This window comes from Centropristis striata, chromosome 5 (assembly GCF_030273125.1).
Source record: "Centropristis striata isolate RG_2023a ecotype Rhode Island chromosome 5, C.striata_1.0, whole genome shotgun sequence".
NCBI lineage: Eukaryota > Metazoa > Chordata > Actinopteri > Perciformes > Serranidae > Centropristis > Centropristis striata.
This window is the reverse complement of record NC_081521.1, coordinates 9,910,355-9,927,314: the sequence shown is the minus strand read 5'-3', so window position 1 is coordinate 9,927,314 and position 16,960 is coordinate 9,910,355. Positions and strand designations below refer to the sequence as shown.

The 16,960-nt window shown below is 33.7% G+C and overlaps 1 protein-coding gene across 1 annotated transcript in view; it reads left to right on the top strand.

Annotated features, from left to right (window-relative positions):
- Positions 1–706: 706 nt before the first annotated feature.
- The window catches only part of LOC131971134 (scavenger receptor cysteine-rich type 1 protein M160-like), a 59,317-nt gene continuing 43,063 nt past the window's right edge, over positions 707–16,960 (top strand). The window contains exon 1 of the mRNA XM_059332442.1: positions 707–797. Within this exon, the coding sequence (XP_059188425.1) occupies positions 707–797 (91 nt within the window). The remainder of the gene's footprint in view (positions 798–16,960) is intronic.

Sequence of the window (16,960 nt, the reverse complement as noted above, 5' to 3'; positions counted from 1 at the left end):
GTTAGTCTTTGTGGTCACTTAATGTTTTTTTTCATAATTTTGTGTTTTTTTTAGTCATTTTGTGGTCAATTTGTCTTTTTTGGTCAATTTGTCTCTTTTTTGGTAATTTTGTGTCTTTTTTTGGTCATTTTGTGTCTTTTTGGTCATTTTGTGTCTTCTTTTGTCTTTTTTGGTCAATTTGTGTCTTTTTTTGGTCATTTTGTGTCTTTTTGGTCATTTTGTGTCTTCTTGTGTCTTTTTTGGTCATTTTGTGTCTTTTTTCGTCAATTTGTGTCTTTTTTTGTCATTTTGTGTCTTTTTTGGTCATTTTGTGTTTTTATTGGTCATTTTGTGTCTTTTTTGGTCAATTTGTGTCTTTTTTTGGTCATTTTGTGTCTTTTTGCTAATTATTTTTTCTTTTTTGGGTTATTTTGTTTCTTTTTTTGGTCATTTTGTGTACTTTATTTGGTCATTTTGTTTCTTTTTAGGGTGATCTGAACTGTGCGTGTGAGATTCTGTTCAGTGAGCGGGGGTCGCGGACAACATCATGCATGTTAAATTGGGGGTCGCGACTCAAAAAGGTTGAGAATAGCTGCTTTAGAGAAGGAGAAGGGCTGTTTGCTGCATACAACAAGAGGCAGAAGAAGGATGTAGGGACCACTCCAGCACTTCAGCTAAGTCACTGCTTTGACATAGCCAGAAGGCGCTTTTGTTCTGGGCATTGAACATGAAGACTCTTCCTTCACTCTTCCGAGTGGCCATCCAGGTCTTGGCAGTGCCTTCCTCTAGTGCTCCAGTGGAGCGAGTCTTCAGCCACGGTGGCATCATACCACGTCCCCATCCTGCAGAAATGACTGGCAGACTTTTGGCCAATTTGATCTTTTGCAAATGCAATGCAGCATAGGGCCCTGACATAGAAAAAGCACAACCTTGTTCATTGTTATGTTTATGTATTTGTTATTTCCCCCCCTTCTCTCTCTCTCACACACACACACACACACACATTCTTGTACTTCTATCTTTTTGAGGGCCCTCATTGGAATAGTAAATTCCCTTGCAGGGATAAAAGTTTTAATTTTGTTGTCAATTTTTGTTTTCAAATTCAGTTAGTTTTAATGACTTTTTAGAGTGGGTTTGCTAGTTTTAGTTTAGTATATATATTTTTTTAAATGATTAGTTTTAGTTTAGTTTTTATTAGTTTTAGTTTTTTTGTAATGGGGTATTTGTTGGGTGGGAGATTAAAAAAGGTCACAGTAAATTTTGCCTTTATTTCCTTTGTCTTATAGATCTTCAAAAAGTTGACAAAGATGAAAACGAAGGACATTTTCACTATAATTTTAGTTCGTTTTGTAACCACACAATACAATTTCAGTTAATTTTAAACTCATTTTTGAGAGGACCGGCCAAAATGTCCCCACTCTGTTGGTTAAAAACGTCTTCCGGTCCTCACTATGTAGGAAGTACAAGAACACACACACACACACACACACACACACACACACACATTCTTGTGCTTCTATCTTTGTGAGGGCCCTCATTGGAATAGTGATTTTTTAAATTAGTTTTAGTTTTGATTTTGTTGTGAATTTCTGTTTTCCAATTCAGTTAGTTTTAATTCGTTTTTAGAGTGAGTTTGCTAGTTTTAATTTTTTGTAATGGGGTATTTGTTTGGTGGGAGATTAAAAGAGGTCACAGTAAATTTTGCCTTTATTTCCTTTGTCTTATCCATCTTCATTATGTATGAAAAAAGTTGACAAAGACAAACAAAGGACATTTTCACTGTTTTTATAGTTGGTTTTAGTTAGTTTTGTAATCACAAAATTCAGTTTCAGTTAGTTATAATTTTTTTCAAAACTCTTTTTATTTCAGTTAACAAAAATGTTTTTTCAATTCTAGTTTTCCTTATTTCGTTTCCTTTTCATTAACTATAATAACCTTGTTCCCTAGCCCCTTACGTTAACCATAACATAAACCTAATGTAACCTTTAACCCTTAAAGCAAAGTCTGAAATCTTAAAAAAGCCTTTAAAGAAGTGAGGACCGGCCGAAATGTCCTCACTTCGCAAAAATGTCCTCACTCTGTTGGTTAAAAACGTGTTCCGATCCTCACTATGTAGGAAGTACAAGAACTAACACACACACACACACACACACACGAGATGAGACAAGACAGGACAGAAAGTGCTGTGAAACTTGTTTTTTGTTTCAAATGTGTTTGAAGAATGTTCTTGCAAAAAAAAGTTTTGATAAATGAATACAGATTTAAAAGCATACATGAGCCGTGTAAATATTATTAAAAGGCAAATGGACCTGCACTTCTATAGCGCTTTTCTAGTCGCTTTGCGACCACTCAAAGCGCTTTACACTACAGACTGCGCTCATTCACCTGTTCACACACACATTCATACTGGTGGCAGAGGCTACCCTAAACGGTGCCACCTGCCACCATTGGGAATTCATTCACACACCGATGAACGCAGCATCAGGAGCAATTTGGGGTTCTTGCTCAAGGATACTTCGACATGTAGACTGCCATGGTCAGGGATCGAATCACCAACCATCCAATCAGTGTGCACCCGCTCTACCAACTGAGCCACACTATTACGAAAGGACTCGAAATTCACACTGAAATTCAAACTGTAGGACTTGGGGCTTGATTTGGGACTGGACTTCAGGGCATTTACTGTTGACTTGCAAAACAATGACTTGGTCCCACCTCTGCCCAAACGTAACCAAACTATGACCAATAAGGTGGCATGTCCTGCAGTACTGTGTGCCAGTACAACAACAAAATAAACCATTTAGCACTGGTGGACAAAAACATCATTCTCTGTATAGCGCTAGCAATGTAGCAGGTGGTCATGGCAAGTTGCCGTGGTGCACAGATTGATAAATATGAATTCATCAACAAACGGAAATAAAATTTAGAAACTTACGGCCAGTGAATTCCAGGTTTTACCTGCCATCTATAATTTGACAAATAGATGATCCTGCTTGTTGGCCAGATTTAGAGCTCAGCAAATTATTGCTAGCTGAATGACACTCGTGGTATCTAGTCAAGAGAGACTTTGAAAGCATAGAATATAGTATTAGTATGGGATAAAAATAATTTGTGAAATAATGCTGTACGAAATTACTTAACTGCTCCAGCTTTTCACTTGTGCTAACATTAGCTTGCTATCTATCAGTAGTTACTATCACCAGCATCATTTGGCATTTTACTACACTGACAGTGAATATTCACATATCTCAGGAGCTTTAGATCTCAGTGCGAATGCTAACTCGCTACAAAACAGCTTTCAGTATTTTCCTGTTTCTCACCTGGTGTTACCAGGCGGCAACCTCCGGGTCTGAGCACTGAGGTAAACCAGGAAGTGCCTTAAGCTGCATTCTACCGAAAATTCCAGCAGGGGGTGCTGACGGTGGTTGCAAAAGCATTTCAGTCCATTCATTTCAATACAAAATGAGAAAACTTCTCACTTGATTTATTACGTCAGAAATTTACATTATGGTCTCAATCGCTCGTAAAAAATCTTCAAGACAATTTGATGTTAATAGTGTAAATAATGGCCCCATTTAGAAGAAAATAGAATATAAAGAATCATATGGTTTGGGGCGTGGCGACCTTTGATTGACAGATCACTAACACAGCTCTGTGAAGTTATGTATATGTATATATATGTATATGTATATATATATATATATGTATATATATATATAAAGTACACACACATACAAGTTATATACAGGTTGTATTAAAAATGTTACGTTTAGCGGTTTGGTCTATCAATCTTTGCGGTAGACTCTCAGCATGGCCAGCAGGTCTACCGTCACATGGCCCACCTTAGCTCAAGCAGCCCAAAACTTAAATTTGCACAGCAGCTACTTTCTGGTTACTTTGCAGTTCATTTTTTGCTTTTTAAATAGGGTTAGGGTTAGGCCTATTTGCCATGGAATTTGGCAGTATTGTTTATTGTATCCTTTGGATCCCCAATAGTCTTCATAGAGATGAAGACTATTCTTCCTGGGGTCCACATTAAAATAAAACAATTATTACACAATTACATCATTACAGCATTTATACAGAAAATATGTTGCCCCAGTCTCATAAAAAGAGGGGAACATAGACACGCTCCCCCACAAATCAGTTAGCTAACGTTAGCTAACCTGTGGCTGATTTCATGGTGATTTTCAGGAGGAAGTCTGCTCACATAATCCTCTCCCATTTATTGGTACACGCTATTTACCACATAATCTTGTATTTTCTTGTGAGGTACAAATAGCATCATCATTAGGGAGGCCTGCCTGTGGTTTTGCCCACCAACAACTGTGTGTCTCGACTCTGTGACATCAGCTTAGTTACTCATATACCGTTCACTGAACACACTGAACAAAATATTATATATATTCCTAAAAAGTAGATGTTCACCACTAATGTTACAAGAGAAAGGGTTTCAGGATGAGGACTAACAGCAGAATCCTTTTTCCCTCAGCCATTTTGCCTGCTGATTATGTATATATTTGGTGACAGCAGAGAGCAACAAGTAAAAAAGAAAACCCTGCAGAAACTGTTGAGCCATTGTTAGACCTATTTGCCTTGAAGGGCAAGGCAATTAAACTGATAAAATCCACTCTCAGTTACTTTTAGCTATGATGCACTGCAAATTAGAGGAAACATTTACAAAGCAGTTCTTTGTGGCTCCGCTTTAGCTCAAGTCAGACATTACATTAGCCAGCAAAGTGAGAAATGATTAATTATAATTACTAATTAAAGATTAATGATTCTCCTTCACCCAGGTTGTCCCTTGTGTCTGGTATGACTCATAATTACCATTATTCCAATTATGTCATGTAATGGTGATAACGATAAACATGTTGTTGAAGATTATTTAGATCTAAACAGGGACGACGAGATGAATAATGCAGAAAAATAAGGAGGAGCACAAGCCGGATATGAATTGGCTACAGAAAATAGTGTCTCATTAAAAAGCTCTCTAATATTTTCTCTGGGTTCCAAATTTTAAAGGAATGAACAACAATAATGAGGCTTCTTTCTCATGGGACACATGCTGCTGACTTTGGTAGCTGTCTGGTTCATGCAAACTTGTTGTTGCCCTGGCATAGAAAAAAAAAAAATCAGATAAACACCAAGAAATCATGAGTCTGGGTCTGCTGAATGTGTTCACAGGGTGTGAAACTCTTTCATCCAAGACACATTGTTATTTTTTCCTTGTGACCCACGGCGTCATGAACCTATTTGTAACATCTGTGTGGTCTAAAGCAGTAGTTCTCAACCTTTTTGAGTCGCGACCCCCAATTTAACATGCATGTTGTCCGCGACCCCCGCTCACTGAACAGAATCTCACACACACAGTTCAGATCACCCAAAAAAGAAACAAAATGACCAAAAAGACACAAAATGACCACAAAAATAAACAAAATTACCAAAAAGACACAAAATTACTAAAAAAAGACACAAAATGACCAAAAAAAGGAAACAAAATGACCAAAAAAAGGAAACAAAATGACCAAAAAAGACACAAATTGACCACAAAATAATTAAAGAAGACACAAATTGACCACAAAATAATTAAAGAAGACACAGAATGACCAAAAAAGCCACAAAATGACCAAAAAAGGGAAACAAAATGACCAAAAAAGACACAAATTGACCACAAAAAGATTTTAAAAAAGCCACAAAATGACCAAAAGAGACACAAAATGACTAAAAAAAACCACAAAATTACCAAAAAAAGGAAACAAAATGACCAAAAAAAGACACAAATTGACCACAAAATAATTAAAGAAGACATAAAATGACGAAAAAAGACACAAAATGACAAAAAAAAAAGACTAAAACACATGAACACATCAGACAGAGCTGAGTTCCAAAATGATTTGGCGACCCCCAGAAATCATCTCGTGACCCCAATTGGGGTCCCGACCTCAAGGTTGAGAATAGCTGATCTAAAGCCTGGCAGGAAACCCTTACCCTGAAATGATATGCAGATGCATACATTCATTTCTGTAGTCATAAAACAATCTAATATGCATTAACCAGCTTAACCCATAAGAACCCAGAAAAATTATGAGGGATATACCACAGACCAAGTGGATCACATGGAACAGTGATTGAAAACAGGGGAGGCCCGACCCCCCCAGGGGGGCGCCAAAGATCCACGGGGGGTCGCAAAGCCCCCTTGATTTTAAGGGGTGTGATAAATAATAATAATAATATAAATAAAATAAATATGTGTTAAATATAGATGAGTCAGCATTTCATTCATTAGTGTGACAAAAACAACTAAATAAGGGCTACATTAAGCGTTTATTCATTTTTTAAAATCAAAAATATTGAAAAAAAATCACTATTGAAAAGTTTAAAAATATAGACTATATCACAAGAATAAGGACATATGTAACCTCACCTAACGGTAACCTCACCTAGCTGTAACCTCACCTAACGGTAACCTTAGCCTAGACAATAAATTAAATATATATCAGTAGTTTATGGCAGGAGGTGAAAGAAAATGAAGTGATTCCATGTTTTGTCAGTTACCTAGCAATAACAGATCAAAGAGTGCACTCTGCTTCCCACACAAAGTAGAAACTAGACTTTAGCAAATAATTAATTATTTCCCCTGTTTTCACACACTTTACCTCTAAACTTATCATCAAAATGTAATTAAAAATTAAAACAAGCTTTTTCTTTTGAGTTGATACAATTCCAACAGTTGTGTGTTTCTGCCACCTAGTGGTGCAAACACCAACATCCCCCAGTCTCTCAGTGAGTGAGTGTGTGTGTGTGTGTGTGTGTGTGTGTGTTTTCTTGTACTTCCTACATAGTGAGGACCATAACACGTTTTTAACCAACAAAGCGAGGATATTTTTGCAAAGTGAGGACATTTCGGCCGGTCCTCACTTCTTTAAAGGCTTTTTTGAGATTTCAGACTTTGTTTTAAGGGTTAAAGGTTACATGATAATGATCATTAACTGAAACTGTATTGTGTGGTTGCAAAATTAACTAAAATTATAGTGAAAATCTCCTTCGTTTTCATCTTCTCATAATGAAGATGGATAAGACAAAGGAAATTAAGGCAAAATTTACTGTGACCTCTTTTATTCTCCCACCCAACAAATACCCCATTACAAAAAACTAAAATTAACACAAAAACTAATAAAAAACTAAACTAAAACTAAGGCATTTCTAAAAAACTAATGAAAAATCCAAAACTATTATAACCTTGCAAGGGAATTCACTGTTCCAATGAGGGTCCTCACAAAGATAGAACTACAAGAATGTGTGTGTGTGTGTGTGTGTGTGTGTGTGTGTGTTCTTGTACTTCCTACATAGTGAGGACATATTTTTAACCAAGACTTTGTTTTCGCATTAAGTTTACAATTAGGTTTATTTTAGGGTTAGGGTTGGGTATTTAGTTGTGATTGTGAAGGTTCGGTTAAGGGTTAGGGTAAGGGGCTCAGGAATTCATTATTCCAATGAGGGTCCTCATAAAGATAGAAGTACAAGGATGTGTGTGTGTGTGTGTGTGTGTGTGTGTGTGTGTGTGTGTGTGTGTGTGTGTGTGCGTGTGTGTGTGTGTGTGTGTGTGTGTGTGTGTGTGTGTGTGAGAGAGAGTTTTAATGGTGTTGCTGGTGAAGGTGAGTTAAATTTAATAAACACTGCATTATATTTTACAAGTGGGTCATATGTTTTATGTGTAAAACTGTCCCCTTCAGTAATAAATAACTTTCAGATAATAGTGGAGTATGATATGTAGTGCACTAGAAATAGAAATTAAATTAAAATAAAAATTAGCATTAGAAGGAAAGACTCAAATAAAGTACAAGTGCTTCAAACTTGAACTTAGTTACAGTTTTAGATGAATGTTCATGAAAAACTAATGTTGGGACAATGAGGCTTTGTGAAGAATTTGCTTTATTTTTTGACCCCACTAGATGGCGGACTTGGCTTAAAAAAAAGGCTTCAGCATTGATAATTGAGTGTGTTTTCAGCCCTTTGTTAAACAAAGAGCGCCATCTAGTGGGCTCCATAATTATGAAGCAAATGCTTACATTTAGTCATTTATCACAGCTATTCTCAACCTTTTTGAGTCGCGACCCCCAATTTAACATGCATGATGTTGTCCGCGACCCCCACTCACTGAACACAATCTCACACGCACAGTTCAGATCACCCTAAAAAGAAACAAAATGACCAAAAAAAGAAACAAAATAACCCAAAAAGAAACAAAATAACCCCCAAAAGAAAAAAAAATACAGAAAAAAGGAAACAAAATGACCAAAAAAGACACAAATTGACAAAAAAAGACACAAAAGGACCAAAAAAGACACAAAATGAGCAAAAAAGAAACAAAATAACCCAAAAAAGAAAAATTAATTACCAAAAAAGACACAAAATGACCAAAAAAGACACAAAATTAACAAAAAAATGACAAAAAAGACACAAAATGACCAAACAAGAGACAAATTGACCAAAAAAAGGAAACAAAATGACCAATGACCAAAAAAAGACACAAAATGACAAAAAAAAACAAACATTAAGTGACCAAATAGACTAAAACACATTAACACATGAACACTTTAACACAGTGGAGACAGAGCTGACTTCCAAAATTATTTGGCGACCCCCAGAAATCATCTCGCGACCCCAATTGGAGTCCCGACCCCAAGGTTGAGAACAGCTGATTTATCAGACGAATTTATACAAAGCGACTTACAGGAAAAAAGGGGAACAATCAAGGTATGGAGCAATAAGAGCCGTTAGTGCATCAATAAGGTCTAGTGAGGATTCTTTAAGGAGTAGAGTTGGTCATTTTGTGTCTTTTCTGGTAATTTTTTTTCTTTTTTGGGTGATTTTGTGCCTTTTTTTTGTCAATTTGTGTCTTTTTTGGTCATTTTGTTTCTTTTTTGGGTTATTTTGTGTCTTTTTTGTCATTTTGTGTCTTTTTTGATCATTTTGTTTCCTTTTTTTGGTCATTTTGTGTCTTTTTTGGGTGATCTGAACTGTGCGTGTGAGATTCTGTTCAGTGAGCGGGCATGTTAAATTGGGGGTCGCGACTCAAAAAGGTTGAGAACTACTGTTGTAGATAATACATTAATAATTTGATAATAATATTTGTATTTACACAAGTAGGTGATCTACGACTGCTTGTTTTTGTCACTTTCCCTTCTGCTGAGCCTTTCAGGTTTCAAGATAACACACACACACACACACACACACACACACACACACACACACATTCCTATATTGCCAACAGTGGACTGTCACCCTTCCCTAACCGAGTATGAACTTCTGTTTCTGTCTTCTAAGACAAAATCAGAACCTAAAAACAGACATTTTATTTGTAAGGTCTTTTCTCATAGTATTACTGCAAATGTGTTTTTTATTTTATTTTTTATTTTCTTCAGAAATTGCAAAGAGGGGACTAGCATCTTTGAGCGATCTCTATCAAAGAGGACACACAAGTTGGTGAGATACAACATGTTTTTGTCACTTCCCCTTCTGCCGAGACTTTCAGGTTTCAAGATAACAGACTCACACACACATACACACACACACACACGCAAACACACAACTTTATATTACATCAGACACACACAAAAAAGTCGACTGTGCAAAGCAACTTCTTTGATTGCCACAACGATAAAAAATTGGTACAAAAACTTTTGGCAGCAGCATTTCTACTGACGCAAACAATTTCTAATATTTGATATTTTTGGTTTACTTTTTTTTTTGCCAAATTCAATCATAATATAAATATGATGATATACTTTATGGTCCCTTAGTAATTGTCAAGATTACAATTACAAGAAAATGTCCCCTTTTTTTGCTTCTTGAACCCTTATAATTAAGCTACAGATGTGTCACAGTTACATATGATTAAAGAAAACTTGATAAATAAATAAAATATCATAATACTAACATCAATGAACAAAAAACAAGTGTGCTCACACATTTATATATTTTGTTCTTTTTCTGACCAAGTTTCTCTCTTTGACAACCAAAGGAATATTTATTGGATATTTATTTTTTAAGTAAAATTTTATTCATCATCCCCTTCCCCCTTTTAGAAAAATCCTATTGCTTCCCCTTCCCCATTATTACACCATTGTTTTCCTCAATTTCTTGTTCATTTTAATACCTGGTACAACTAAAGGTACATTTGTTTGAACAAATATAATGAAAACTACAAAAAAGCTCACAAAAGTTTAATTTTAGAGCTGATATCTAGACATTTTTCCATGGTTTTCTTGATAAAAACCAAAATCATTGACAAGAAAACCATGTTAAATGTCTAGATATCAGCTCTTAAATTAAACTCTTATCAGCTTTTTTTTGTTTTTATATCATTAGAACTGTCCAAACTAATGTACCTTTAGTTGTACCAGGCATTGAAATGAACAAATGCAGTTAAGAGCACAAGGGTGGTCTAATTTTCTTATTGCATATAGAAGTTATAGTAAGCAAAACATCATTTATAAAACATATTTCATTCATTCATTCAGCGTGTGAGCTACCACAGCCACATAAACCACGTGGATAGAGTAAAGATTAAACATTTAACATGAGCAAACAGACAATAATACGTCTTAAACGATTAAGAAGTAGGAATACAAAATAAAATAATCACTGTAAGATCAGAATAATTAAAATCACTAGAAATATGAGTTAAAATTAAAATTGAATAAGAATTATGAACTGAATTATGAAGATAAGAAGTGTGAGTTGAAACCGATGAAAAATAAACAAGAGAACAATAAAATGAGAATAAAATAAAATAAAATTCATAAAATTAAAAGATTAATTAAAGCTGAAGGCAGTTACACCCTTTTTTTTAGGGAGTTAGTATACACATTACACAGACACACACACACACACACACACACACACGTATGTGAAAATGCGCTTCCTGTCATAAGATTTTGTTTAGATAATATATCGGCCGACTTTTTCTCTTGCAGAAAAGGGTAAATCTAAAATATAAAAACCTAAATAATGCACTTTGTAGAGCTAATTATGAAATTAATATATTATGACCTATGTCTCACCAATGTATTTGTACAAATTAAAGGTATGTTTTTGTAAATAAAAAGACTAGATGAACAAAAATTAAAAGAAGTCACCCTCTTGCCCTAGAACTTTTTTTTGTATTTATGTACCTAGAATTAATCTGAATCATTACTATGATTACTTTAATCTCTGTTATAACAGTGTATGGGATTTTCCATACAGCTGTGAGATTACTGACTTACACATTATTAGTTTAGTTTAATTTTACAAACAAACTGACAGGATTTCCATTAATGTTGCTTCAGTGGAGTGTTTTTTTTAATTATTCCTCCAGAGTAATAACAAACTATTTTCTTCTCTTTTGGATATTAAAAGATAACTGTCAACAAGTTTAATTAAGAGAAAAACAACAATGTTTTAGTCAGTCGCTTAATATTATAAGACGTCCCCACTCAGCACCAACCCCACTCCTTCCTACAGTAGTTTTTTATAATTGTTAAAGAATTTATTTATTTATTTATTTTTATTATTATTTTTTTCACACACAATCAACAGGTTACAGAGGATATGCACAAAACTCCAACCCCCACAACTCATATTCCCTCACATAGGTAATAAAATAAAATTGAAAGCGAGCTGATAAAAGTTACAGTGCAGTAAAGGAGGTGGCAAACAGAAAAGTCTTTAGTCTTGATTTTATTTTATTTATTTATTTATTTATTTATTTGCGAGCAGGATAGTTTGTTTTTAATTAATTATATATTTTTTTCACAATTAATCAACAGGTTACAGAGGATATGCACAGAACTCCAACCCCCACAACTCATAATCGAAATCAAAATAGCTCTAATAATATGCACAGAAACACAAACTTGCCAAAGTCAAAAACTTATTAGAGAAAGCGAGACATCTTCCAATCTTAAGTGGGGGGCTGGTCCCTTTCACACCTAAATAATATCTAAACCTAGACCCTCAACACACAACAGACATTGTTACACAGCATAAATAAGGAACAAATAAAACATATGAGAGAAAAAAAACAACTGATAAAAAAAACAGATGAGAAAAACAATCAAACGAAAAAAGAACAGACAAACAAAACAAACCAAAAAAAACCCACAACAACACACACTATTACGCTCAGGTCTTGCCATTTTTTACTATGCCTTATATTGACCCAGATTGCTCTTAAAGTCAAACTCCATATGATATTTATTTTTAAAAAGTCTGAGGATCTGCCTTTACTCCTGTAATATATAATATCCAGTGCACTGTAAAAAATATTTGTAGAAGTTACAGTAAAACACTGTCAAATGGCATGAGAAACAGGGCGTGAAATAAAAAAATTGCATATCACCATAATAGACACTTTTAATTACCTAGGAATAGTACAAAGCTTTTGAAAAACTTTTGAAAACACAGTTTTACTGTAAAAATATATTTAAAAAATGAATGTAAAATTAATGGAGAAATACCATAATGCCACAAGGACACAATTACCCTAAAAATAAAGGGACTACTCAGTCTAAATTACAGTTTTTAGCTTATGTTTACATTTAAATTTACAGTAGAAAACCCCTCACTGTCATTTTTTACGGTGAAATTCTGGCAACCACAGCTGCCGGTATTTTACCGTGAATTAAACAGATTTTTTTTTACAGTGTGTAAGATAGCTTGAAAGTTCATTCCACCAGTGAGCTGTTGCAGGGGGTTCTGTATCTTTCCATTTTAAAGTTATACAATGTTAAAGAATTTAATAAAGTATTTCATAAGTGTAAATCAAACGAGAAGGAAAGCATTTGCACTTGTTTTGGGGGTTTTTTTTGCGACAGATTTGACCCTTAAACGTGTATTTAACCCATAAGAACCCAGAGTTAAATATCCTTAAAGAAAAATTATGGGGGATATACCACAGATCAAGTGGACCACATAGAACACATTTATGATGTTTTAAAAAAAAAAATTCTACCCCTAAATGTTAAAGATCTGTGATGTGACATATATACGATACAATGGGCGTCTATGGTATTTGTGTTCATAATATTTCTTATTTTAAAATAAAAAACTAGACACATTTTCTGCTTACAGAGACACAAATTTGACTTTTTCTTTGCATCTTCACATTTATCAAAATTGTGACATTAATAGTGCTGTTTAACAATAAATCATTTTTCAGATTTTTTTTTTTTTCAAAATATTTTTATTGAAAAATACAATTAAAAAACTTCCAATTACAGGAATACAATTATCCTTTTCTTATTTTTTATACATATATGTACATGTAAATGTAGATTTGTTTTTAAGTAACAAATTAATAATAAATAAAAACAAATAACCATTTGCCTTTTTGTTTGCATCTCTATAACATATATCAAAATTGTGACAGGAAATATGGTCAGAAGAAGTGAAATACAATAGAATTGTTAAATGGGTTTAATCTTAGATTCTAGAACATTTAAAGTGTTTGCTACAAGGGTGTCACCATAGGTTCTTATGGGTTAAGGTAAGGTGTGTGTGTGTGACTACGGTGTGTGTGTTCATGGTGAACAGGAACATGTCAGCCAGTGCAACAGCACCGTTTATTACGCAATATTTATTTAGGTTTATTACGCAATATGACCATAATTAGACACACTGTAAAAAATGTCGGTAGATTTTACGGTGGAAAAAGTGCTAAACCATGACAGTAAAAGACGTAAAATGATAAATGGGTTAATTCAGTTTCAGTAACAATCAAACACTGTAAATATATATCAGCCAAAACAGTATTTTTTTTATTTTTTTTTATTTTTTTAAATACATTACTCCACTGTAAAATACACTGGCACTGTGTATGTAGCAAAAATATACTGTAATATATATACAATGCATTTATTTTTTGTAAAAATACTTTTTCTCACTGTTAAATGTACTAAACACCATATCTCTAACAAAATATACTGTAATATTTAATGGTAAAATGTTTAATTTATGCAGCATTTATGAAGTATTTTCTTGTCAATTATATGACAGAACAGCGTTTCTTTTGATGGAAAAACTTTTTATTTTTTACGGTAAAATATAAAATAAAATGGCAATCTTAAACGTGTAATCAACAGTGCTAATATCTTTTTACCCTTTTTTTTTTTTACAGTGCAATGCAAAACAGCTGCAGTTTTAAACACATGAAACAGAACTACTGGGTTCGGTTTAGAAGAAAGATTATGGATTTGTTTTTTCAACTAAGTTCACAGAACTGAAATATGAACTAGCTCACAGTTATTTCTTCTTTGTTTTTTAATGCTTCAACGTGTTTTCTTCAAATTTGTTGTCAGATGTGGCTGATGGTCGGACTTTTTCCAGACGTGGCAGGCACAATTTACATAAAAATGTACGATCTTTTTCTTTTTGACTCTGTACAAAACATATACAGTCTATGGTACAAACATACGTCAATAAATCTTCTTCATGTTAAGATTGAGATTCCCTTATTAGTCCCACAAGGGGGAAATTCAAACTCACATTTAGCGCGTCCTTTTTTAGAAACACACCAGTGATGTTCACCATGCTTCATATATAACCTGGACATAACTGTGCAGTTATATATGAATATACACTACTGGTCAAAAGTTTTAGAACACACCAACTTGATGGTGAAAATGAAAATGATGCAGTTTAATGTCTCAGGGTACTCTGAAATTAATGCACATTTGCAACATTTAAAATTCTTTATTGAGCATGATAGTGTTTTGAAAGTAAAAAAAAAAATTCAAAATCACAATTTATGTTGGACTAAAGGACTAAAAAAAGACACAAAATGACCAAAAAAAGACACAAAATTACAAAAAAGACACCAAAAGACACAATATGACAAAAAAAAAGACACAAAATGACCAAAAAAAGACACAAAATGACCCAAAAAAGACACAAAATGACAAAAAAGAAAACCAAAAGACACAAAATGACCAAAAAAAGACACAAAATGACCAAAAAAAGACACAAAATGACAACAAAAGACACAAAATGACTAAAAAAGAAAACCAAAAGACACAAAATGACAAAAAAAGACACAAAATGACTAAAAAAGACACAAAATGACCAAAAAAAGACACAAAATGACTTACAAAGACATGAAAATAATTCAAAAATGGACAAAATAGCCCAAGACTCCATAGAGTTAAGTTGTTAACCCATTTCTTGTTCCCTGAAAAAGGCCTACTTGTATAATTCTGAAATGTACATTATTTTTCAGTTTTGGTTAAGCTTACCTTTTTTTATTTACCTCTGGCAGTTCACCACTTACCATTGTACCCTTTCAAGCTGTTCATTTGACTTGAACTGCTTGAATTTCAATTTCAAACTGGAAAAATTGGGGTGTTCTAAAACTTTTGACCGGTAGTGTATATATATGTGAAGTTGCACAAAATGAACGCTAACGCTAGCTTCTCAGCTAAGTAACTTTGCTAGCAGCATTGCTTAATTAGTGAGGGAAAAAAACACAAATACAGACAATAAGAGATGAGAATAGACAGGACGTGCTGTGGGACTAGTTATAGCGAAATATGCTCTTGTTATGCATTTTTTGTTTTGTGTTTTCAAATGTGTTTGAAGAATGTTCTTGCAAAAAGGTTTTTATAAATGAATACAGATTTTAAAAGCATACATGATCTGTGTAAATATAATTACTCTGTTGTTAAAAGGACTCGAAAGGACTCGAAAGTCAAAATGTCTTTTTTGTGTGTATTTATTTTTATTGTTTTCATAACAGAAAACTATAAACAAATTATATATACAAATTAGAGATAGTTGGTGGAGCTACACAGAACAATACATGTTGTTTTGGTAACACTTTACAATAACCAACTAAATAATGTTTATAGATGGTTTATAAACCTATTATTAACCATTTTCAAAGTGCTATACATATTTAATCTTTAAGAAATTGGTTGAAAACATTTAAAGGTATATGAATCATTTCAAAATCATTAACATACTTAATATGGTGTTAAAAATGTTATAATGAGTGCAACTGAAACTGTTAATATACTATTAATTATAATTTAATTGTTTGTTATTGGTAAACTAAATATAAACTTACATTAATATACCATCTATTTGCCATTTATAAATTATGTAGTTAGTTAAACATTAATAAATTATGTATTTATCATTATAAGTGGCCTATATACGGTTTATAAATGATTAAACATTAATAAACTATCTGTTTACTATTTATAAATGGTGGTTATTGTTAAGTGTTACCGTTTTTTTGTTTTTTTTTACATAAGACAAACAAAACAAGGGTCTAACATAAATGGCACAGGAACAGAATAACACTAATTCAGTTTTTAGACATTAAATCAAGAAAAGGTTGCCATGTTTTAAAAAAGAAAAACTCAAACTGTCTTGACTTTGGTCTTGACTCGAGACTCGAGACTTTCTTGTGACTTGCAAAACAATGACTTGGTTCCACCTTTGCTAATAATTAGAAAGAGTGAATGAGATGAGATCCCTGCTCGTGAATGGCCGTTATCACAGGCGGCAATCTCTGTGTCTGAGCATGGAAGCCACCAGGAAGTGCATAAAGCCTGCAATTCACGGAAAATTCCAGTAGGGGGTGCTAAGTTTGGCTGCAAAAGAAATCTGCCCATTCATTTCAGTGCTAAATTTGAAAACTTCTCACTTGATTTATTACCTCAGAAAAAATTTTCAGGGACAACATTATGGTCTCAATCGCTAGTAAAAAATCATCTTCAAGACAATTTGATGTCAATAGTTCTAATAATGGCCCCATTTAGAAGAAAATAGAAGATAAAGAATCGTATGATTTGGGGCGTTTCTAGCTTTGATTGACAGGTCACTGACAAGGCGAGCCGTCACCAGGAGAGAAGCAGAGCGTATCCACGGCAACGTGTCAATAAAGTTATATATAACGTTATATAGATAGAAAAGAGGACGTTTAGCGGTTTGG